We start from the raw sequence: 22,521 nt of genomic DNA on the forward strand, positions 1-22,521 counted from the left end.
CTTGATTTAAAAATTTTCAAAATGTTTTTTTCAAAAACATCGGAAATTTTCACGAATGTTTCATGCAATAACATTGGTAATCGGACCATTACTTGCTGAGATAACGTCATGATTCGAAATCCGGACACTTAGTAGCATATCATTTTTGTTATAGCTGGCAAAAAATCATGTAATAAGTTGGAAATGTAGAAATATCATCAGGACGTAGTATAAACAGTCAGTTTCAAGAAAATGCATGCAAAATAGGTGTTTTCTAACAATTTTTCATTAGAATTTTAAAATTAAAATGACTTGTTGTGCTTCGAATTCCGGACACTGATAAAAGCTATTTTGAAATCCGGACACTTTTGCTTCGAATTCCGGACACTCGATTTTACTTATGAATCGCACAAATTTGGACTGAAATGTTAGTGAATGGCATTCTTTAGGCCTTAAATAAGCTGTTAACATTAAAACAATCGATAGTTTATATGAAAATTTGCTAGAATTTAAGGAAATCGAAAATATAAATTTCTGCTTTGCCTTCCTGGTGCTTCGAACGCCTATGAAATATTTCAAGTGAAATGTTTCGCATTTTTGGTAAACTTATAATTTTATTGTTTTTAATTGTTTTGGCATTGACTACAGCGTTCTAGCAAACTTTAATTGAAAGTTGATGGTGGAATTCATTAAATAACACAGTTTTGACATTCATAATGCGAACTTATATCCAAATGATTGATAAAACAAGATGAAGTGTCCGGGTTTCGAAGCGTCCGGGAATTCGAATCATGACGTTATCGTCATTAGAAAATGGTGGGTTTTTTGGTGAGATTAAGAAAACTTCAATTTTCGTGCTTCTTTTTCTTAAAGCGGCTCTATCTCAGCAACCCGAGGTCCAATCTTCAATGTCTCTTAGCCAATTTTATAGCAAATTTTCTGAACTTCAAAAAAAAATATTTTTAGAAATGGTCACTTATGGTCACTATTTTAAAAAATTGAAAAACTGCAAATATTTCGCTAAAATCAAACTGTCGGTGGCTATATCTTGAAAACGGAGCCCTTTATCAAAAAATCTGTAAAGAACTTTTCGATTGCAAATTCAATTTTGCATTAAAAAATAATGTCAAACTTGTTTTTGCATGAAACGTCGATTTTGACAAAGAACTTTGTCCTAAGGTTTCTATACGTGGTGTCAATCCAAAATTTTCGCGAAGCGAAAACGTTACGTGACGAATTCCCCTCTCGGCAAATTTCCCCTCTTTTTGGTGCACGCTGGTTGGATGAGCGAAAGTTTCCCAATCAGTCAATCGAGAGACGTGAGATTGATGTATCTAAAATCACCCCCACTCCACCTCATAATTTTCGGATCGTCGACGAGCCAACAAAACTAGGCTCGGTCGGTCCCGAAAATTCATTCTATTGCTGGACGTCGACGAGAACACATCAGAAGCAGATGGCCTGGTGGCCCGGTAGCAGACGGCCTGGAGGTCCGGGAGCAGATGGCTTGGAGGCAAGGACCAGCTAAGACATGCCAGTCGCGGGAGTCGATCATTGGAACTGGCCACCACCTGAACTGGAGTGGCCGGAGGCCCCGCGGATGTTCCGATGGGGGACATTTGCCGGACCGTAAGAGTTGGGGCAATATGGGTATCAAACTTTATGGTTTTTGATACCGGACATGAAATTTGACATTTTGGCAGCAGTGGCCACAATCCAGAGTGGCCGGAGGCCCCGCGGATGTTCCGATGGGGGGACATTTGCTGGACCGTAAGAGTTGGGGCAATATGGGTATCAAACTTTATGGTTTTTGATACTGGACATGAAATTTGACATTTTGGCAGTAGTGGCCACAATCCGGAGTGGCCGGAGGCCCCGCGGATGTTCCGATGGGGGGACATTTGCCGGACCGTAAGAGTTGGGGCAATATGGGTATCAAACTTTATGGTTTTTGATACTGGACATGAAATTTGACATTCCGGCAGTAGTGGCCACAATCCGGAGTGGCCGGAGGCCCCGCGGATGTTCCGATGGGGGGACATTTGCTGGACCGTAAGAGTTAGGGCAATATGGGTATCAAACTTCATGGTTTTTGATACTGGATATGAAATTTGACATTTCGGCAGTAGTGGCCCAATCCGGAGTGGCCGGAGGCCCCGCGGATGTTCCGATGGGGGGACATTTACTGGACCGTAAGAGTTAGGGCAATATGGGTATTAAACATTATGCTTTTTGATACTGGATATGAAATTTGACATTTCGGCAGTAGTGGCCACAATCCGGAGTGGCCGGAGGCCCCGCGGATGTTCCGATGTGGGGACATTTGTCGGACCGTAAGAGTTGGGGCAATATGGGTATCAAACTATATGATTTTTGATACTAGATATGAAATTTGACATTTCTGCAGAAGTGGCCACAATCCGAAGTGGCCGGAGGCCCCGGGGATGTTCCGATGGGGGGACATTTGCCGAACCATAAGAGTAGGGGCAATATGGGTATCAAACTTTATGGTAATTATGAATCTAGTGAATCTTGGGAAATTTGGACCAGACAATGTAATCGAAAATTTCAACAACCATCTTGCAAAGTTCTTTGTCATACTGGTCATGTGTAACATAACCACCTGCACCTTTTTTCCAAAAATCACTGTTTTTTCAAAAATTTATAACTCGGCGGCAGATTTTTTGACCATGTTTCTCTATGACTCAAAAGTTGCGGCTTTTTGTCCTCTAAAACATATCAAAAAATCTCGAAAATCAAAAAATACGTATTTTGGGAAATTGAGTTTTAGTGAAAAAGAAGTTGATTGAAAAATCTGCAATTTTTTTCCGTGTACCTATTTTTTCAAAAGTCCTCAACAATACCTACAACTTTGCCGAAGACACCAAATTGGTCAGAAAAATCACTCAAAAGTTACAGCTGTTTTAATATTTACATACCATTTTTGTATGGACAGCAGCCAAAATTGTATGGAGACTTGTATGAGTGAACCAATGATATCGAGGTTTTTAAGCGAAGATGGCGTTCGAATGGTGAACGCCCGAAATGTCAAAATCACGCAGTGGTACCAACATTACGGATCAAGTGTGCCATGGCATGACAGCCATATTTTTTTCTAATGTTGGTGCTACTGCGCGATTTTGACATTTCGGGCGTTCACCATTCGAGCGCCATCTTCGCTTAAAAACCTGGATACAAATAAAAAAAATACAAAAAATAAAAATGGTCGAAACCGGCCGATTTCGTAGAGAGTTGCTCATTGGACATTAAAAAAAAAAAATTTGGATACGTTTGAGACATGTGGTGAACTTCACAGAAGCTTGACAGAAAGTTTAACTACATGTTGTGCTTTTAATTTCTCGATAGGACCTATTAATAAAAAAAAACTCTAGAATTTTCAGTGTCATGTGCAGTTATGAAGTAGTCCTACGTCATGCAAAAAATCTCCATCCAAAAATGAGCTCGCGATCTTTTGAAAACGTCAACTGGCTCGAAAAGGCCTTTTCCGACTGCCAGTTGAGAGATGTGAGCAGTGCGCACGTGTCGCAAATCCAAACAAATAACTGACGGCGGCGCGAAAAGTGGTACAGCAGACTTCTGGAACCAGCTTTCGTCGGAATTAGCAACGGAAGAACGATCATCATGCCTCGCACAACGGTGTCCCTCTCGCAGCCGTCCGGCTCGCGTCAAACGCAGCGAAACCGGTCGTTCGGCGAATCAACCCAGACGCAGGGCGCAACGCAGGCCGATCCGGATTTTGACGAATATGTCGTGAACACGGTGCGGGTGGTGCTGAATCTGTCCGTCAACAAGCACCCGATCAAGAAGACCGACGTGGTGAAGAATGCGTTGGCCGGGAACGGTCGCGTGCTGCCGAAGATCCTGCCGCAGGTGATTGCGGAATTGGAGGACGTTTATGGGTACAAGCTGGTGGAGACGGAACGGAACAAGACGTTCTTGCTGGTGTCGAAGTTGGCGTCCGGGTCGGTGCTGGATCTGAGCGAGGACTTTCGGCAGAAGTACACGCTGCTGTATTTGGTGCTGGGGTACATTTTTATGAAGAATGGGAACGTGCCGGAGCAGGGGTTGTACGATTTTCTTGAGAAGCTGAACATTCCGACGAACGGCGAGGAGCACCGGTTCTTCGGGAACGCGCAACGGCTGATCACGGAGACGTTCGTGAAGCAGGCATATTTGGTGCGCTCGAAGCAGGTCGTCGAAGGGATGAACGACGATCGGTTCTTTTTCAGCTGGGGCGCACGAGCCGACCACGAGTTGAGCAAGAAGGACATTCTGGAATCGATCTGCAAGCTGATGGGGAAGCCGACGGTTGTTTATGTGAAGCAGCACATGGCCGCGTACGGTGGCAATGACGAGGATGAGGACGAGGAGGACGAATCGATGGAACAGACGCAGTAGAGGTTAAGGGTGGGTTTGGTCGGTTAAGCCGGATTTAAGACTGGATTTCTGAATATATTTAAGCGTTAATTAAACGATCGAAGTGACTTTCATAGCATGATTTTTATTTTTCAGAGGAAAGAATTCAAATTACTACAACTCAGTTGTACACATTTACATTAGACCGGAACCAGCCGGGAATATCTGGCGAAACAGCCGGTGATGACATTCTCCACTTCTTGTGGCGTCTTGCCACAGTTGGCCAACCCTTTAGTCCACTCCTTAATCTGAGCCATTCCAAGACTCAACATCCACCCGGCTCTCAACGGCACCGGACTCCAGTTCTGGCACTGGATGACCCCGTCCGTCAGCGTTAGATTCTGCAGTCGTTGCAGCATGTCCAAATGGGGCAAGGATTTGTACGAAATCGTAAATCCGCACAGCTTCATCGAGTACAACTTGGTGCAAACCCGGCAAACGTCTCTAAAAAGCGCGTCCTTGACGGAACTAATGTGAACGTAGCGCAGGTTCGTCATCTTGGCCAGCAATTCCACCCTAAATCTAGGCGTTTCAAGGTGCAAATCGAACGTTTCAGCAGAAACATCCGCAAAATGCAGCACCTCCAGCTGGTCGAACCGGTTCACACCCAAATTGCGCCAAATCTTGTTCGGAATGTCCAACTCCAACCTCCCGATCGAATTGCTCCAGTTAAGGTTCAGCACGCAAAACGACAACCAGCGGGACGTCTGAATCTTCACAAACGACAACTTCGGCGCCTCAATCGCAAACGTTGGCCGGACGTGCCCAATCCCTCCAACCACCGTATCGACCCACCAAAGCGCCTGCAACCCCGGAATGACCACGTGACACCATTCAAACATCAGCTCATCCCTCGCCTGGTACGGCCTCCTCGGCCCGCTAATCCTCACAGTCAGCTCCGTCAACCCGGCCAAAACCTCCTTGCACCGCCCAAAAAACTCCACCAACCCCCCATCCGGCGTGGCATTCACCGTCAAACTCCGCAACGCGTACCGCGGCAACATGTGCACCAGCAGCACCAATCCGTCCAACCCCTCCCGACCATCCCCCCAACCCAGCTCCACGTTCCGATAGCAGCGCTTGTTCGCCAGCAGCACCTGCTTGTCCAGCAGTTCGTAGCTGGCCGCGGCCCGGTTCCAGCGGACCAGCCGCAACCGTGCGGACTGGGAGAGAACGGCGGCGAACACGGTTTGGTTCCAGCGGCGGCACACCAGCGAGCAGGACAGTTTGTCGCGGAACGAAAGTCGCCGCAGGATGGGTTCCAGCAGGGGCGCGGGCAGGTTGGACCAGGTGGACATGGTTTCCCGCGCGGGTTCTTTCAATTTGTACTTCAAAATCGTTGGTTCTCTTACCGGAAATTTAAGTCGGAGCGGAAAACGAGGTCGATCTTGTTTTTGATGCGACCAAAACTGGTCTTCAAAGCACCCAAAGGTCCTAAAACAAAATCATTGGTCTGTCAAAATAATGCACGTTTTCGAAAATTTATTCAATTATTTACACACAGCAAAATTCAAGCAAAACATTGTAAAACGGCCGTTGTCATTTTTCAAAACATTGAGAAAAACGAGGATGAAGTCTGCGGTTAGTTTTTCAATTCCGAGTTCAATTCCTATTTTAAACTTATTTGGCTGACTATGAATATTAATCATATAAAAAACGCAAAACTAGTATTGTTATGTTCCCCCGTATTCAATTTTCTGAAAACATTTCATTATTGCTGTAAAATTGATGATAAAATTACATAGGCCTCTTAAAAAAGTTAACAACATGCGGGATCGATTAAGCCCTTTGCGTTTTATCGCCTTTGTAAACATTGGCGAGTTTCATTTTCCATTTGGGCCCTATGTCAAACGGCCAAACACAACTTCAGGATTTGTTTTTGTTGTGCTTTTGTTTTTTGGCCTTGCAGGCCAAACCAGAACAAATTGAGATTTCGTGTTAGGTCTTTTGCACCAAAGTAATTTTTTTCTCGTTTTACGTATTTTTTTTTAATTATTTACAAATCGGTAGTGTGGCAGGCTTACAATGTGGGGAAGAAGGCTCTGGCGATGCGGTTCGGGCAGAACAAGGCGGACGAGATTTAGTTTGTGTCCGTTGATAAGCTGTTCTTCGAGAAGCAGATTCCGGTCAAGGAGTGCATGGAGGACAAGTTCTTCGAGGAGATTGAGAAGCTGGACTTTGAGAATGATCCGGAATCGCAGCGGCTGTACATTAACAACTGGGTGGAGAACACGACGCACGGGGAGATTACGGACCTGCTGATTCCGGGATCGATCACGAAGAACACAAAGCTGGCGATCGCCAATGCTGCCTACTTCAAGGTGGGTTTGAATAACTTTGATTGAGTTACAGTGGCTAATTGAAACGATCGTTTGTAGGGAACCTATCAGAGCAAATTCAAGCCCGAGGAGACCAAGAAGGAGATCTTTTACGTTTCGAACGAGCGCCAGGAGTTTGTCGACATGATGCACGTCGAGGGAACCTTCAACCATGGTGAGTAATATAAAATCAACAACTGTGCTGTCAAATACCTAACCGGTTCGTCCCTCCACCAGCCGCCAACGAGAAGCACGGCTGCCACATCCTGGAGCTGCCCTACAACGGGGAGGGGAGGCCAGGACGAAGCGTCCCGCGTTTCGATGTTCGTGTTGCTACCCCCCACCGAATCCAACGCACTGACAAACTCCTTGCCCGCCTCACCTCGTCGCCGAACATCCTCTGCGGGGCAATAACAAGGGCATTATTTCCGCGTCCCGTCGACATGAAGACCGTACTGGGCCGAGGCATGGGCAAGCTGTTCGAAAATTCGGCCAACTTCTCCGGCTTCTCGAAGAAAGTCCAGGTCGGCGAAATGCTGGTAAAGTTCAAGATCACCGTCAACGAGGAGGGCGCGACGGTGGCATCCGCGACAGTCGAGTTCAGCTTTCGATCGTCGCGACCTGACGATCCAGCCATGTTTCACTGCAACCATCCGTTCATCTTCGTCATCTAGGACTACACCACGCAGGCCGAGCTGTTCAACGAAGTTTACCACCAGCCAGAGTGATTTTTGAAGCCGGAACGACCCCAGAAGATGACTTAGCTGGAAACCAAGCTTCGAGGGAAGTACCGCGTTCGAAGAGTTTTTGGTCATGATTACGTGGGGAAATTGCTTGACCGTCTTGGTGCACACCAACGGGAGATTCCTTCAGAACGCGTTTCGGTCGAAAACGTGTCGTATTATTGGGATAGGGATTTTTCGTAATGAATATAACAAATGTGAACGGGATTTCTGAATAAAATAAAATCAAATTTTTCAGTTGATTGGTTTAGTTTATATGAGTAAAACTATAAAACTACGCCCCGCACTTTTGTTGAATATTTGATTATCACGAAAACGCTACCCTGCTGTTCCAGTAACCAAAGTACGTCGCGGAAGAGTTCCACCTGAATAAAACATTCGAGTGGTTGATCGGTGATGCCAATAACAAACTGTCTGGAACCATGTCCAAAGACAGCGGGGAAGAACGAACAATGAACAGGTGTTTGCAAGAAGCAGGAACCGGTCGTGGACTCAAGGGAACCAGAAGTAGATTTAGTTCCGTTCCAAATGGATTTTGCTGAGTGCTTGAAATATTTAGACAAGCTCGTCGATTCGTCGGTGATGGTCACGTTTGAGTTGAAGTTTAGCAATGTCTGCCGGAACAACGACGGGAAGCATTCGTCAGTTATGCGGCCGGATAGCAAGCAGGCATGTCTGCTTAAGGGTTTCAACCTGGACAGCCGTAAACCGGAACAGTGGATCGGAGATTCCTAGCTTTTTCTAAATAAATAAATAAACAATTTTAGTTATTGCTATATAAACTGCTTTATTTAGGACCGCATCAATGATCAATAAAAGATTCTTCAAAATTGCTAGTTCGGCTCACTCACGTATTTGAGCAAGCTCTTCAAAACGGCAAGCTTTCTTGAGAAAGTTCAATCGGCTGATCTGTGACCGTTGGCATGTCCGGCAATTCTGAATCGAAAGTCTTCAGCACGAGGATCAATTTTGTAAAAAAAAACTACTCCAGGTGCTTGCTAAACCAAGATTGGCTCGCCTTGATCATTCAGTTTTGGTCAATTGTACCGGCAACTAAAGTTTTTAGCCGCTCCAGCTTGATCACATCCACGGCACCCACGTCGTCATCCAGCAGGAACCGTTTCCGCTCAAAAAAGTCCAACTGCTTCTCCTTCTCCTCACTATTCTTCCCTCTTCCTCCTCCGTACTCTTATCGTACACCTCACTCCTATTCTTGGTCTGCTCACGCTGCTTCTGCTTGACCCACTCGATTTCCTTCTCCGTGTCCGAACCGGACAATTCGTACGTCGGTGGCTGTTCCGCGTCCTCCACGATCGCCACATCGTCCAGATCGTAATGCGCCATTGCTTCCTCGACCGTTCCCTTACGGGGAGAGGGATCTTTCACCGGACAACCCCGTTTGAGCGGATCCTGTTTTGGCCGGCGCGCTTCGTCCACGATTTCATCCGCCGAGTCCGAGCGCTCCGCATCGTCCGAATAGAGGGCGAACTCCCATGGCCAGCGCCTGATTCCGTACACAGAAAAAAATATTCCTGTAAATTTACATTATTTATCATGTACCAAAAGGTATCATGATAAATGATGTATATTTACATTATGTTCATTGGAAATTTACATTAGATTCATTGGAAATTTACATTAGTTTTGAAAATTTACATTAGTTTTGGAATTTACATTACTTTTGGAATTTACATTAGTTCAAATCAACTAATTCTGATTGGCCAATGGGAATGAGAAGCTCCACTTGGAATGCAGTAGGAAAAGGGTGTGGCCTATGTTCTATTTTAAAATGATTGAAGCGGGCAGCAAAAGGAAATTCTGATTTTAAAAAGTTGTTTCACAGGTAGGGGATGCTTTCTCGTCGACGGTCAAGTGGAATAATGCTGGACTGGAATCGAACGGACGCCGGGTAGGATGTTCGGTGTTACTGCTGCTACCCGCTGCCGACTGAGCCATCTTCGCATTTTATAAACGAGCGGCTAAAGCATCAACTTGTTCAGGTCGAGGCTCAGGCAGTGGGCAAGCGAAATATGAGAGCGATAGAAAGAGAACCAAATATTACTATTTTTAGTTCGGGTAGTTTTGAAGTCAACGTTTGGCAGAAATACATTGGATATATGATTTACATTAAATAGGAATTTACAGGAAGCCGAACACGGGTAGAAATTCATCAGATTTGAGTTTCCATGCTCAACGTTTCCATTAGATTCATGATTTACATTAGATTTAGATTTACATTGGAGTAATTTCCATGACTTTTTACTCTTTCCATCATATTTCAACATTACATTGAGTGAGTTTACATAAGAAACAGTAATTACGTGCTGTGTAAATTTACATATTTTATTCTGTGTAGGTTGGCCTGTTCCGGATTTTGAGTACCGCTAATCACGAGCACCACCATTTCAAACAAATCGTTTATTGACTTGTACGTCACCGGCTTTCGCTTCCGCTCTTCATCTTCTTCCTGATCTTGATCCTTGTCCAACTTTGGCTTCTTGATGTCGGATGTTCTGTCCCGACTGGCAGAGCTCTTCTTCTCCGACGAAGTTTCCGGTTCGTCAAAGAAAAAGTTCTTGAACTTGGTCGCCGACGTTGCTCGCGTTCCTCCTTGGCGTCCTTTTCACGATGCTTCCGGGTACGATCTTCGGCCAGCTTGTGATCCAGCATTTCGTTTAGCTTGTCGTCGTCCTTGTCGTACAGCAGGGCGCCCCGGTTGCCATTCCGAGGCTTCTTCCTTCTCGTCATAAACTCATAAACGGTGGCTAGTGAAGCGTCCAGCATCATTTGAGCTGCTTCTGGAAATAAAACATAAAATATCGGTTAAGACAAAACAAAACCAAACTGAACCAAAATCAGAACGATTTATTGATTGATTGATTGCAAGGGTGAAAAGGCATTACCAACATCAATAGAATCTTGATGACACAAGTCTTGAGGGGAAGAAATTGACTAGAAATGCCCGATTTTTAAAATTTTCAGCTAAAATTGAAGTTTTGAAGCAAAAGACCAATCTTGGTTTCGTTTTTGTTTGCAAACAACATCGTGTTTGTCCCTGGGACTAACACGATTCCAAAACAAAACAACCCAGTTTCCACATTGGACCTTAGCAGCACAGGTCTATCAGGATTTTAAAAACAAACAAGGTATCATTGACATTGGCCTTTTGGAAAATATATTTTTTTTTCATACAAAAATCGAACTTTTAATACTTTTTTCGATATGTTGCGATAGATTAAGACACTAAGCATCGTTTGCAGAGAAAATGTGGTTTGTTTACATTTTCGACTTAGGGCCTTTTACATTGTTTTGCTTGAATTATTGGGTGTCTTTTTCGTTTGACACTTTTTTAGACACCGTTGGCTGGTCAAAGTCATGGCTTTCTACCTAAGGTACTCGCGATTGAGTGTGTAGTAGTGCGGTTGTCAAAATCGTTATCTCTGACTCTCTCACTCCACTGACACTGACATTGTTTATGTTTTGGTTTTCCTGGCACGGTCCATTGTTCGTTTGTTATTGTTTTGGTTTTAGTGGCACGGAGTCATGCACTCACACTAATGCAAAGCAAGATCGCGAGATATACAGCCTTGGGTCAAAGTCAAACTAAAAAGTGACGAACTGTCACTTTTTACACGGCGCCCACGCACACTATCAAAACAAACGTTTGGTAGTGTGGGTGTAAAACTAAAGAGTGCCCCGTTCGTTTGACAACAGTTGGTGTCAAACCTTTGGTGTTTGAGAGTATTGTCTTTTGCAAGCAGGACATAACCAAACTTTTCGGCACCCTCAGCAAACGTCAAATCAATACAGATTGTTGCCGGATTTTTTCCGGATCTCTCCCGGAAAAGAGGGTCTGGACTGTATTTAAAAATTAAAAAAAAAAAATCAGAGAATTAAGGAAGCTAAAAGCGCTAAAAGGCAAAAATTCAAGAAATAACAATTCAAAAATTTCAAGCAATTTAAATTAACAGATTCAATAAAAATACAGCTAGTATTGGACGTACTCTCCAAAACGAAAAGCTCAGCTTTTTAAACCTTCGATATGTGACTCCAAAAATGCTTAAAAATTGTGATTATTTGTTATTTTAAGATTTAATAATTTTAGAATTGAAGCACTAAAGAATTAGAGAATTAATGAATTAAAAAAATTTAGATGATTTAAGGAGTTGGAAAACTTAACAATTTAGGAATTGAAGATTTTTAGAATATATGAATATGATATGAATTATATATTTACGAGTTTAAGAATTTAAGAATATAATAATTGAATAATTTGAGAATTTAGGAATTTAAGAAGTTAAGACCTTAAGAATTAAAAAAAATAAGAATTTAAGAATTTAAGAATCTAAGAATTTAAGAATTTAACAATTTAAGGATTTAAGAATTAAAGAATTGAATAATTTGAGAATTTAGGAAATTGAGAATTGAGGAATTTAAGAAGTTAAGAATTTAATAATTTGAGAATTTATGAATTTAAGGATTTAAGAATTTAAGAATTGAATAATTTGATAATTTAGGAATTTGAGAATTTAAGAATTTGAGAATTTATGAATTTGAGAATTAAGGAATTTAAGAAGCTAAGAATAAAAAAATTAAGAATTTAAGAATTTTAGAATTTAATAATTTAAAAATTCAAGAATTTAGGAATTTAAGAATTATATAGAATAAGAATAATTTGAGAATTTAGGAAATTGAGAATTGAGGAATTTAAGAAGTTAAGAATTTAATAATTTGAGAATTTATGAATTTAAGGATTTAGGAATTTAAGAATTGAATAATTTGATAATTTAGAAATTTGAGAATTTAAGAATTTGAGAATTTAGGAATTTGAGAATTTAAGAGTTAAAGAATTGAGGAATTTGTTTTTTTTATTTTGATATTTAAAATTTCGATTTCTTGTTTCAAACGTTTAGAATTTTTGATGTGAAAAAATAAATAAAAATAAAATTATTTTTAATTATTATTACTCATCCGAATAAATAAATGGAATTGAAATTAACGAATCGTCTAGAGCTCTGTACTGGGAAAATAATGATTGAAGAACGTGCAATTTAACAGCTTAAATTTTAATAAACCATCACAAGCGTGTATACAAGAATGAAAGCTTTTGCACGGAAAACCGGCATTAGTCTTTAAAGACTTATTTTTAGCCTTTTTTGAAGTTCGGTCAGTATTGTCAGAAAAAGGCCTAAAAATTAGTCTTTTTTTGGGCCTAAATTTTAGGCTTTTTTTAGAACTTAGTGCAAAACTTAGAAAAAGACTAAATTTAAGGCTTTTCTGTACTATAAACTTTGGTTCACGATTTGACATGTCAAATCAGAATTTTTTGATCCAGGTCGGTTGTTGTTGGTGCGTGTTGGAGTGCGGGAGGAATTCGACCAGGTTGGCCAGGTGCAAGGTAAGTTGTGGTGCCTTATCTGCCGGAAGAACCGGTCCAGGTAAACGAGCTAGCGGAAAAGTGTTTCCGCGGTGGATAGCGGTCCACCAGTAAAGGAGGAAGAGGAGGTGGATTAAAAGCCGGGTGTTGGATTCCCGGGAGTTGAATTCAACACCCGGCTTAATCCGCCGTGGCGCATCGTTGCCTGCTGGAGGAGGTGAATTTTGAGTGCGGTAAACGACGGAAAGTGGCAACCTAGCCAGGAGGATTTTGGCTAACTAGGTATGTTGAGGTGCCGTTTTTTGATGGAAGGTTCCGGCCGGAGTGAGAAATGCCGAATCGGAGTTTTTTTTCGGATTGCTTGTGTGTGCGGTAGAAAGGGACGCCTTGCGCCTTTTTCATGACGGAAGACGGGAGGAGGTTTGTCAATCCGCCGGAGTGGTCCGCGGGAAGATGCTGTTAGTGGTCCAGCGGCGAGTGGAAGAGGAAAAGGCGGACGGGATGCATACTCAACTCGACGTGATCGCGCCGTGTTCTTGACGGAAGACGGGAGGAGCTTCGGTTAGTAAATCCGTCGGAGTGGACCACGGAAAGATGCAGGTGGAGTTCTAGCGGGGGTTTGAAGCGGTGTTTCGAAGTGTTTCTTTACTTTGCCGCGGCCGAAGTAAATGTTTTGGACTGCAAGTGGAAAAAATAGGACGCAATTTTGAAAATTTGCGTGTGTTGGTGTGTGTTAAAAATATTCAAAAATTCAAAAAATCCAAAATTCTAAAATTCTAAAAATCAAAAATTCTAAAGAATAAGAATTTAAAAATTTAAAAATTCAAACATTCAAAAATTAGAAAAATTTAAAATTTTAAAATTCTAAAATTTCAAATTTCAAAAATTCAATAATTTAATAATTTAATAATTCAAAAGTTCTTAAATTCTAAAATTCTAAAATCTAGCAAAACAATGCAAAAGGGCCGTTGTGAGATGTAAACATCCTCTAACGTTAGCAAGATGCACTCTTTGTTTACAATCCCACAACGGTCCTTTTGCATTGTTTTGCTAGAAATTCTAAAATTCTTAAATTCTAAAATTCTAAAATTCTTAAATTCCTTAATTCTTAAATTCTTAAATTCTTAAATTCTTAAATTCTAAAACTCTAAAACTCTAAAATTCTAAAACTCTAAAACTCTAAAATTCTAAAATTCTAAAATTCAGAAATTCTTAAATTCTTAAATTCTTGAATTCTAAAACTCTAAAACTCTAAAACTCTAAAACTCTAAAATTCTAAAATTCTAAAATTCTAAAATTCTAAAATTCTAAAATTCTAAAATTCTAAAATTCTAAAATTCTAAAATTCTAAAATTCTTAAAATTCTAAAATTCTAAAATTCTAAAATTCTAAAATTCTGAAATTCTGAAATTCTGAAATTCTTAAATTCTTAAATTCTTAAATTCTAAAATTCTAAAATTCTAAAATTCTAAAATTCTAAAATTCTTAAATTCTTAAATTCTTAAATTCTTAAATTCTTAAATTCTTAAATTCTTAAATTCTTAAATTCTTAAATTCTTAAATTCTTAAATTCTTAAATTCTTAAATTCTTAAATTCTTAAATTCTTAAATTCTTAAATTCTTAAATTCTTAAATTCTTAAATTCTAAAACTCTAAAACTCTAAAATTCTTAAATTCTTAAATTCTTAAATTCTTAAATTCTAAAATTCTTAAATTCTTAAATTCTTAAATTCTAAAACTCTAAAACTCTAAAATTCTAAAATTCTTAAATTCTAAAATTCTAAAATTCTTAAATTCTTAAATTCTAAAATTCTAAAATTCTAAAATTCTAAAATTCTAAAATTCTAAAATTCTAAAATTCTAAAATTCTAAAATTCTAAAATTCTAAAATTCTGAAATCTGAAATTCTAAAATTCTTAAATTCTTAAATTCTTAAATTCTTAAATTCTAAAACTCTAAAACTCTAAAACTCTAAAACTCTAAAACTCTAAAATTCTAAAATTCTAAAATTCTGAAGTTCTTAAATTCTTAAATTTTTAAATTCTTAAATTCTTAAATTCTTAAATTCTTAAATTCTTAAATTCTTAAATTCTTAAATTCTTAAATTCTTAAATTCTTAAATTCTTAAATTCTTAAATTCTTAAATTCTTAAATTCTTAAATTCTTAAATTCTTATATTCTTAAATTCTTAAATTCTTAAATTCTTAAATTCTTAAATTCTTAAATTCTTAAATTCTTAAATTCTTAAATTCTTAAATTCTTAAATTCTTAAATTCTTAAATTCTTAAATTCTTAAATTCTTAAATTCTTAAATTCTTAAATTCTTAAATTCTTAAATTCTTAAATTCTTAAATTCTTAAATTCTAAAACTCTAAAACTCTAAAATTCTTAAATTCTTAAATTCTTAAATTCTTAAATTCTTAAATTCTTAAATTCTTAAATTCTTAAATTCTAAAACTCTAAAACTCTAAAATTCTAAAATTCTTAAATTCTAAAATTCTAAAATTCTTAAATTCTTAAATTCTAAAATTCTAAAATTCTAAAATTCTAAAATTCTAAAATTCTAAAATTCTAAAATTCTAAAATTCTAAAATTCTAAAATTCTAAAATTCTAAAATTCTAAAATTCTAAAATTCTAAAATTCTAAAATTCTGAAATCTGAAATTCTTAAATTCTTAAATTCTTAAATTCTTAAATTCTAAAACTCTAAAACTCTAAAACTCTAAAACTCTAAAATTCTAAAATTCTAAAATTCTAAAATTCTAAAATTCTGAAATTCTTAAATTCTTAAATTTTTAAATTCTTAAATTCTTAAATTCTTAAATTCTTAAATTCTTAAATTCTTAAATTCTTAAATTCTTAAATTCTTAAATTCTTAAATTCTTAAATTCTTAAATTCTTAAATTCTTAAATTCTTAAATTCTTAAATTCTTAAATTCTTAAATTCTTAAATTCTTAAATTCTTAAATTCTTAAATTCTTAAATTCTTAAATTTTAAATTCTTAAATTCTTAAATTCTTAAATTCTTAAATTCTTAAATTCTTAAATTCTTAAATTCTTAAATTCTTAAATTCTTAAATTCTTAAATTCTTAAATTCTTAAATTCTTAAATTCTTAAATTCTTAAATTCTTAAATTTAAATTCTTAAATTCTTAAATTCTTAAATTCTTAAATTCTTAAATTCTTAAATTCTTAAATTCTTAAATTCTTAAATTCTTAAATTCTTAAATTCTTAAATTCTTAAATTCTTAAATTCTTAAATTCTTAAATTCTTAAATTCTTAAATTCTTAAATTCTTAAATTCTTAAATTCTTAAATTCTTAAATTCTTAAATTCTTAAATTCTTAAATTCTTAAATTCTTAAATTCTTAAATTCTTAAATTCTTAAATTCTTAAATTCTTAAATTCTTAAATTCTTAAATTCTTAAATTCTTAAATTCTTAAATTCTTAAATTCTTAAATTCTTAAATTCTTAGATTCTTAAATTCTTAAATTCTTAAATTCTTAAATTCTTAAATTCTTAAATTCTTAAATTCTTAAATTCTTAAATTCTTAAATTCTTAAATTCTTAAATTCTTAAATTCTTAAATTCTTAAATTCTTAAATTCTTAAATTCTTAAATAATTAAATTCTTAAATTCTTAAATTCTTAAATTCTTAAATTCTTAAATTTTTAAATTCTTAAATTCTTAAATTCTTAAATTCTTAAATTCTTAAATTCTTAAATTCTTAAATTCTTAAATTCTTAAATTCTTAAATTCTTAAATTCTTAAATTCTTAAATTCTTAAATTCTTAAATTCTTAAATTCTTAAATTCTTAAATTCTTAAATTCTTAAATTCTTAAATTTTTAAATTCTTAAATTCTTAAATTCTAAAATTCTTAAATCCTTAAATCCTTAAATTCTTAAATTCTTAAATTTTTAAATTCTTAAATTCTTAAATTCTTAAATTCTTAAATTCTTAAATTCTTAAATTCTTAAATTCTTGAATTCTGAAATTCTGAAATTCTTAAATTCTTAAATTCTTAAATTCTTAAATTCTTAAATTCTTAAATTCTTAAATTCTTAAATTCTTAAATTCTTAAATTCTTAAATTTTTAAATTCTTAAATTCTTAACTTCTTAAATTCTTAAATTCTTAAATTCTTAAATTCTTAAATTCTTAAATTCTTAAATTCTTAAATTCTTAAATTCTTAAATTCTTAAATTCTTAGATTCTTAAATTCTTAAATTCTTAAATTCTTAAATTCTTAAATTCTTAAATTCTTAAATTCTTAAATTCTTAAATTCTTAAATTCTTAAATTCTTAAATTCTTAAATTCTTAAATTCTTAAATTCTTAAATTCTTAAATTCTTAAATTCTTAAATTCTTAAATTTTTAAATTCTTAAATTCTTAACTTCTTAAATTCTTAAATTCTTAAATTCTTAAATTCTTAAATTTTTAAATTCTTAAATTCTTAAATTCTTAAATTCTTAAATTCTTAAATCCTTAAATTCTTAAATTCTTAAATTCTTAAATTCTTAAATTCTTAAATTCTTAAATTCTTGAATTCTTAAATTCTTAAATTCTTAAATTCTTAAATTCTTAAATTCTTAAATTCTTAAATTTTTAAATTCTTAAATTCTTAACTTCTTTAATTCTTAAATTCTTAAATTCTTAAATTCTTAAATTCTTAAATTCTTAGATTCTTAAATTTTTAAATTCTTAAATTCTTAAATTCTTAAATTCTTAAATTCTTAAATTCTTAAATTCTTAAATTCTTAAATTCTTAAATTCTTAAATTCTTAAATTCTTAAATTCTTAAATTCTTAAATTCTTAAATTCTTAAATTCTTAAATTCTTAAATTCTTAAATTCTTAAATTCTTAAATTCTTAAATTCTTAATTCTTAATTCTTAAATTCTTAAATTCTGTGATAAACTCTTAAATGAAATCACCCAATTTTTAAATAACTATCAAACTCTCGCAACTCATCTTCAAAATATTGATTTTTTTTATTTTCAGGTAAAAGCTGAACGCATCCGTGAATCTGTCGTATTCCGAAACTACCGAATTACCGAATAAAAACGTTTTTATAAATATTTCTATAATATATATTATTTTTTTATTTTCTACTGTTTATTCTTGCTTTTTTGATCCCCTGCCTTTTCAGGCATAAAATAAGTATTCCGTCATCTTGGATTATATCCGCTTTGACCACTCCCATTTCCTGCAAAAGCCTAAAAATTAGTCTTTTAAACCTATAAATAAGTCTTTTTAGGCCTAAAAATAAGTCTTAATCAAGTTCCGCCATCTTTGATTTTGTCCGCTTTGACCACTCCCATTTCCTGCAAAAGCCTAAAAATTAGTCTTTTAAACCTATAAATAAGTCTTTTAAAGCCTAAAAATAAGTCTTAATCTAGTTCCGCCATCTTGGATTATATCCGCTTTGATCACTCCCATTTCCTGCAAAAGCCTAAAAATTAGTCTTTTAAACCTATAAATAAGTCTTTTTAGGCCTAAAAATAAGTCTTAATCAAGTTCCGCCATCTTTGATTTTGTCCGCTTTGACCACTCCCATTTCCTGCAAATGCCTAAAAATTAGTCTTTTAAACCTATAAATAAGTCTTTTAAAGCCTAAAAATAAGTCTTAATCTAGTTCCGCCATCTTGGATTATGTCCGCTTTGACCGCTCCCATTTCCTGCAAAAGCCTAAAAATTAGTCTTTTAAACCTATAAATAAGTCTTTTTAGGCCTAAAAATAAGTCTTAATCAAGTTCCGCCATCTTTGATTTTGTCCGCTTTGACCACTCCCATTTCCTGCAAAAGCCTAAAAATTAGTCTTTTAAACCTATAAATAAGTCTTTTAAAGCCTAAAAATAAGTCTTAATCTAGTTCCGCCATCTTGGATTATGTCCGCTTTGACCCCTCCCATTTCCTGCAAAAGCCTTAAAATTAGTCTTTTAAACCTATAAATAAGTCTTTTTAGGCCTAAAAATAAGTCTTAATCAAGTTCCGCCATCTTGGATTATGTCCGCTCTGATCCCCTCGCATTCTCGAAAAAGACTAAAATTTAGGCTTTTTGACGATAACATAAAGCCTAAAATTTAGGCTTTTTCGTACTAAAACGAAACTAGTCTTTTAAAGACTAACCCATCATTAGGCTTAAAAAGACTTAACACGGTTAGGTTCGATAAAGCCTAATTTTAAGTCCTAAAAGACTAATGTCGGCTTTGCGTGTGGCACGCAGGTTTGACAGTCGTTCGTCACATCAGGGCTGTGCTTTTGTTATGTCATTCATGCTGCGGAATTCTGAATGGCCGTAAACAGTGATTATGAGACTACAGTCGGTGCATTTTTTTGGGGGTGGATTTTTTAGTTGATGTTTTTGGTTGATAAATTGGGTTGATTTTGGTGTTAGCTTGACGTAGGTAAATCAACGCTCTGAAAAGTATATAATTTTAACAATTTGTTCCATTTTAGGATTCGTCCACGAAATTTTTTGCTCAAATAACAACACAACGAAGCAGGCGGGTTTCAGGTAGCCCTTTAAAAACACACCACAGATTCAACTTCAACAGACGAGTTGCTTGCAATCGTTCCAGCTCGCCAAAGGGTGAGAGGAAATTCCAGCAAAAGAGAGAGCACCCGCGCGCACGTTGTCCGATCGTACGATCTCTCACAACACTTCCAGCCGACGATCGCCGAACCGCCTGCTCAGTTCGCTCAGGATGACGGTAGAGTAAACTTTCACTTCTTTCTCTCTTTTGCGTGTTTTTGTGTTCGTGTGTTGTCTCGTGTCAGTCTCGGCCAGTGTTTGTCCATTAGAAATCTCGAAATTTTCGGGTTCGTCACTTGTTTTTTGTAGAACTTTTGCAGTTTGATTTTGTTTTCCTGTAACTAATTGTTTGTCTTTTTGGGTTTTGGTTCACTCTCTGTTGTGAAATTTGTAAAAATCACACACAATTTTGACGAAGAGCAGCAACCACAACGCCAGGTAAGTGTCATCGTGTGGTCGTAGTAGCCTCTGTGTGTGATTCAATGTCAGGTGGATCCTCCCCGCGCATAGAAAACAGGTTTTGTGAAGGAATCTCTTTGATAATTTATTCTTCCGCAGGCCATGTTCGCTCGCGTTTCCTTCTACCCGACGTTGTTCTACAACGTGTTTATGGAGAAAGTGACCAAACGGAACTGGTACGATCGGATCGACGAGAACATGATCTTGGGGGCGCTGCCGTTCCGGTCGTTTGCGCCGGAGATGATCAAACAGGAAAACATCAAGGCGGTCGTGTCGATGAACGAGGACTACGAGCTGTGGGCGTTCTCGAACAACAAGGATCGGTGGGCGAAGCTAGACGTTGAGTTCCTGCAGCTGGCCACGACGGACATCTTTGAGGCGCCCTGCCAGGACAAACTGTGGACCGGGGTGAGGTTCATCAACGGGTTTCTTCCGCAGGACAAGAGCATAGCGGGGCTGCCGGCGGTGGAAGGAGAGCAAAAGGCACCGGGAGATCGAGTTGGGACGGTGTACGTTCACTGTAAGGCCGGCAGGACGAGGAGTGCCACGCTGGTCGGGTGCTACTTGATGATGGTAAGTTTGGGGGGAGATTTTCCACAGTTATCCAAGTAACTAGGTAAACCGACGGTTTTGTGCCGACCCTGAGTGATGAGTAGTCAGTAAAATCTGCAGAGCAACGACGCCACCTTGAAGACGATCGAGCAACGCAAGATCCTAACTCTGGAAACCTTTCCTCGCAGCGCAACGGCTGGAGCCCGGAACGGGCCGTGCAACACATGCGCGAGTGCCGACCGCACGTCCTGCTCGGCAGCAAGCAGTGGGAAGCGCTGCGGATATTCCACAGCACACGGATCGCACCGGAAGCGACGACAACGACCTAAAATAGACTGCTCAGCAAAGGTCTAGTTCTGTAAATAAGAAGAAGCTTATCGAGATGACCCCAGACGCCTATAGAGTTCCGAAGGAAGCATGGACAACGGATTTAGAGATTATTTATCTACGGCATTCGCATCTTTCGACTCGATACAGTAATGTATTTACTTTGAAATAAGAGACATAACTTTGTTATTCAAATTTGCTTTCGCTCGGCGACTCAAGATCGTGATCACTTCTTGTGTGTATGTAGCGTCTCCTCATCCGAACGATTCCCTTCTTTCTGCTTAGCTGCTAAGAAATAATTTAAAGCTGTTCAATCACGGCTTAAGCCTTCGGCTTGGTGGACCAGATCTTCCGGATGGTGTTGGCGATTCCGATATCATTGTGGATGAAGTAGAACAGACCTCCGAGGGTGGCAGCAGAAACAAGCAGCAGCAGTCCGTGGGCCAGCTTGGGCACCAGCGTTCCGAACAAGATTGGCCGCACGTAATCGGTCACGATGGCCTCCAGACCCCTGCGGAAAAGCACAAACTGGCATCAACCTCCGTCAAACCCTACTCAAAATTCACTCTCTTACCAATGCTGATGCATCACGACGCTGATGGCGATCAGGGCGTCACCGACCTGCGACGGGAACATCAGTCCCACCGGGATGACCCCCAGCAGGCCAACCGAAAGCGCCCGCTCGGCGTTCCACAGCGCGATGTGGCTTCCGCCGGCCGCGGAACGACGCGCCGCACTCACGGCAAACTGTCTCAGCGAGGTGGTGGCGACGGTCGCTGGCTTGGCCAGCAGGGCTCGGGAAGCGGAAGCGATGCCCGTCGGAGCGGCGGCAGTCCTGGCGGAACCGTTCAGCAGGGACACGAAGATCGGAGCTGGAAGAGGAGTGAATTTTTGCCATTATGTAACGCAGCGCTGTTTGACAACATTTGGGATCGTCGGCTGCGGGGTGGCGTGATCCGGATGACTTACCCGAGTTGCGACAGGACGCGCGAAGGGCAAAGTGGAGCGCCATTTTCAAGTGGTGGAAAGAATTTGTTACCGCGAAAAGAAAGTGTTTTCTAAACTTTCGATTTGATTGCAAATCGCAGCTTGTGATTCTTTTTGCACGCCACACACACGGGATTCTGCGATAAACGTTTTGACGTTTCAAGCTGTCAAAAGAGCTTTTTGTACACGTCAAAAATATTTTCAGAAGAGCTTTTTGTACCCAAAACATTTTACCTCAATTTAATTAACTTTTCAAATTTTTGAGTTTGAAAAATTTTGTTTTTTTTTTTAATTTTTGATTTCTTATTTTTTTAATCTTTTGTTTTTGAAAATTCTAAAGTATGAATTCTGAATGTTATTTTGCTTTAATTTTAAATTCTTTCAAAATCTATTGGTTTGAACATTTCTCCGATTTTTTTATCGGAAATTTTCGTTTGTTTGGCAGCCTTAACCCCAAGCCTAACCCGATCCTAACTCCGTTCAAATTGCAGTTTCTCACTGCTTGAACTAATTGTTTTGCAAATGCATTTTTTAATACCTTTTTTTATCGGTATTTCTAAATTATTGAACATTACAGTTTCTTACTGTTCAAACTAATTGTTTTGCACATGTTTAGCTAGAAACTGGCATGCTCACTTCCCATTAAGCTATTTAAGACTCGATATGGGTTGAAAACGTTTTTTAAAAGCTTAAACATCAAAGTGCTGATATGCCAACATTTAGTGCACGATGTAAATACATGCCCTTTCTATTTTTTTGGATTCTAAAAGTTTTAAATACTCTTTTTATTTATTTTTTGTATGTT

General features: G+C 37.5%; 4 protein-coding genes and 1 pseudogene across 8 annotated transcripts; 3 read left to right on the top strand and 2 right to left on the bottom strand.

The window, feature by feature from the left end:
* Positions 1-3,540: 3,540 nt before the first annotated feature.
* Positions 3,541-4,488, top strand: LOC6035097 (non-structural maintenance of chromosomes element 3 homolog). The gene has a single exon (XM_001845281.2). It carries the CDS (start codon positions 3,622-3,624, stop codon positions 4,396-4,398), a length of 777 nt encoding a protein of 258 aa, XP_001845333.2. The 5' UTR covers positions 3,541-3,621; the 3' UTR covers positions 4,399-4,488.
* Positions 4,489-6,380: 1,892 nt separating this feature from the next.
* On the top strand, positions 6,381-7,719 carry LOC6035096 (annotated as a pseudogene).
* Positions 7,720-9,702: 1,983 nt separating this feature from the next.
* On the bottom strand, positions 9,703-10,621 carry LOC119765383. 2 transcript variants are annotated; one of them, XM_038249132.1, is made up of 2 exons: positions 10,381-10,621; positions 9,703-10,272 (listed from the first exon to the last, which is right to left on the bottom strand). In XM_038249132.1, exon 2 carries the CDS (start codon positions 10,262-10,264, stop codon positions 9,911-9,913), a length of 354 nt encoding a protein of 117 aa, XP_038105060.1. In that variant the 5' UTR covers positions 10,265-10,272; positions 10,381-10,621; the 3' UTR covers positions 9,703-9,910. The 2 variants fall into 2 exon arrangements, with proteins under 2 accessions (XP_038105060.1, XP_038105059.1); XM_038249131.1 differs by having other exon boundaries at positions 9,703-10,275; positions 10,381-10,610.
* An 8,476-nt stretch (positions 10,622-19,097) lies between these two features.
* LOC6035094 (phosphatidylglycerophosphatase and protein-tyrosine phosphatase 1) lies at positions 19,098-20,958 on the top strand. 4 transcript variants are annotated; one of them, XM_038248259.1, is made up of 6 exons: positions 19,098-19,259; positions 19,316-19,373; positions 19,438-19,569; positions 19,815-19,829; positions 19,950-20,423; positions 20,591-20,958. In XM_038248259.1, exons 3-6 carry the CDS (start codon positions 19,564-19,566, stop codon positions 20,729-20,731), a joined length of 636 nt encoding a protein of 211 aa, XP_038104187.1. In that variant the 5' UTR covers positions 19,098-19,259; positions 19,316-19,373; positions 19,438-19,563; the 3' UTR covers positions 20,732-20,958. The 4 variants fall into 4 exon arrangements, with proteins under 4 accessions (XP_038104187.1, XP_038104186.1, XP_038104188.1 ...); XM_038248258.1 differs by having other exon boundaries at positions 19,316-19,569; XM_038248260.1 differs by lacking the exon at positions 19,815-19,829 and having other exon boundaries at positions 19,316-19,569.
* LOC6035093 (succinate dehydrogenase [ubiquinone] cytochrome b small subunit, mitochondrial) lies at positions 20,856-21,876 on the bottom strand. The gene is made up of 3 exons (XM_001845277.2): positions 21,699-21,876; positions 21,304-21,601; positions 20,856-21,240 (listed from the first exon to the last, which is right to left on the bottom strand). The coding sequence occupies exons 1-3, from the start codon at positions 21,739-21,741 to the stop codon at positions 21,051-21,053; spliced, it is 531 nt and encodes a 176-aa protein (XP_001845329.2). The 5' UTR covers positions 21,742-21,876; the 3' UTR covers positions 20,856-21,050.
* Between the last annotated feature and the right edge of the window lie 645 nt (positions 21,877-22,521).

This window comes from Culex quinquefasciatus, chromosome 1, assembly GCF_015732765.1.
Source record: "Culex quinquefasciatus strain JHB chromosome 1, VPISU_Cqui_1.0_pri_paternal, whole genome shotgun sequence".
Classification (NCBI taxonomy): Eukaryota; Metazoa; Arthropoda; class Insecta; order Diptera; family Culicidae; genus Culex; species Culex quinquefasciatus.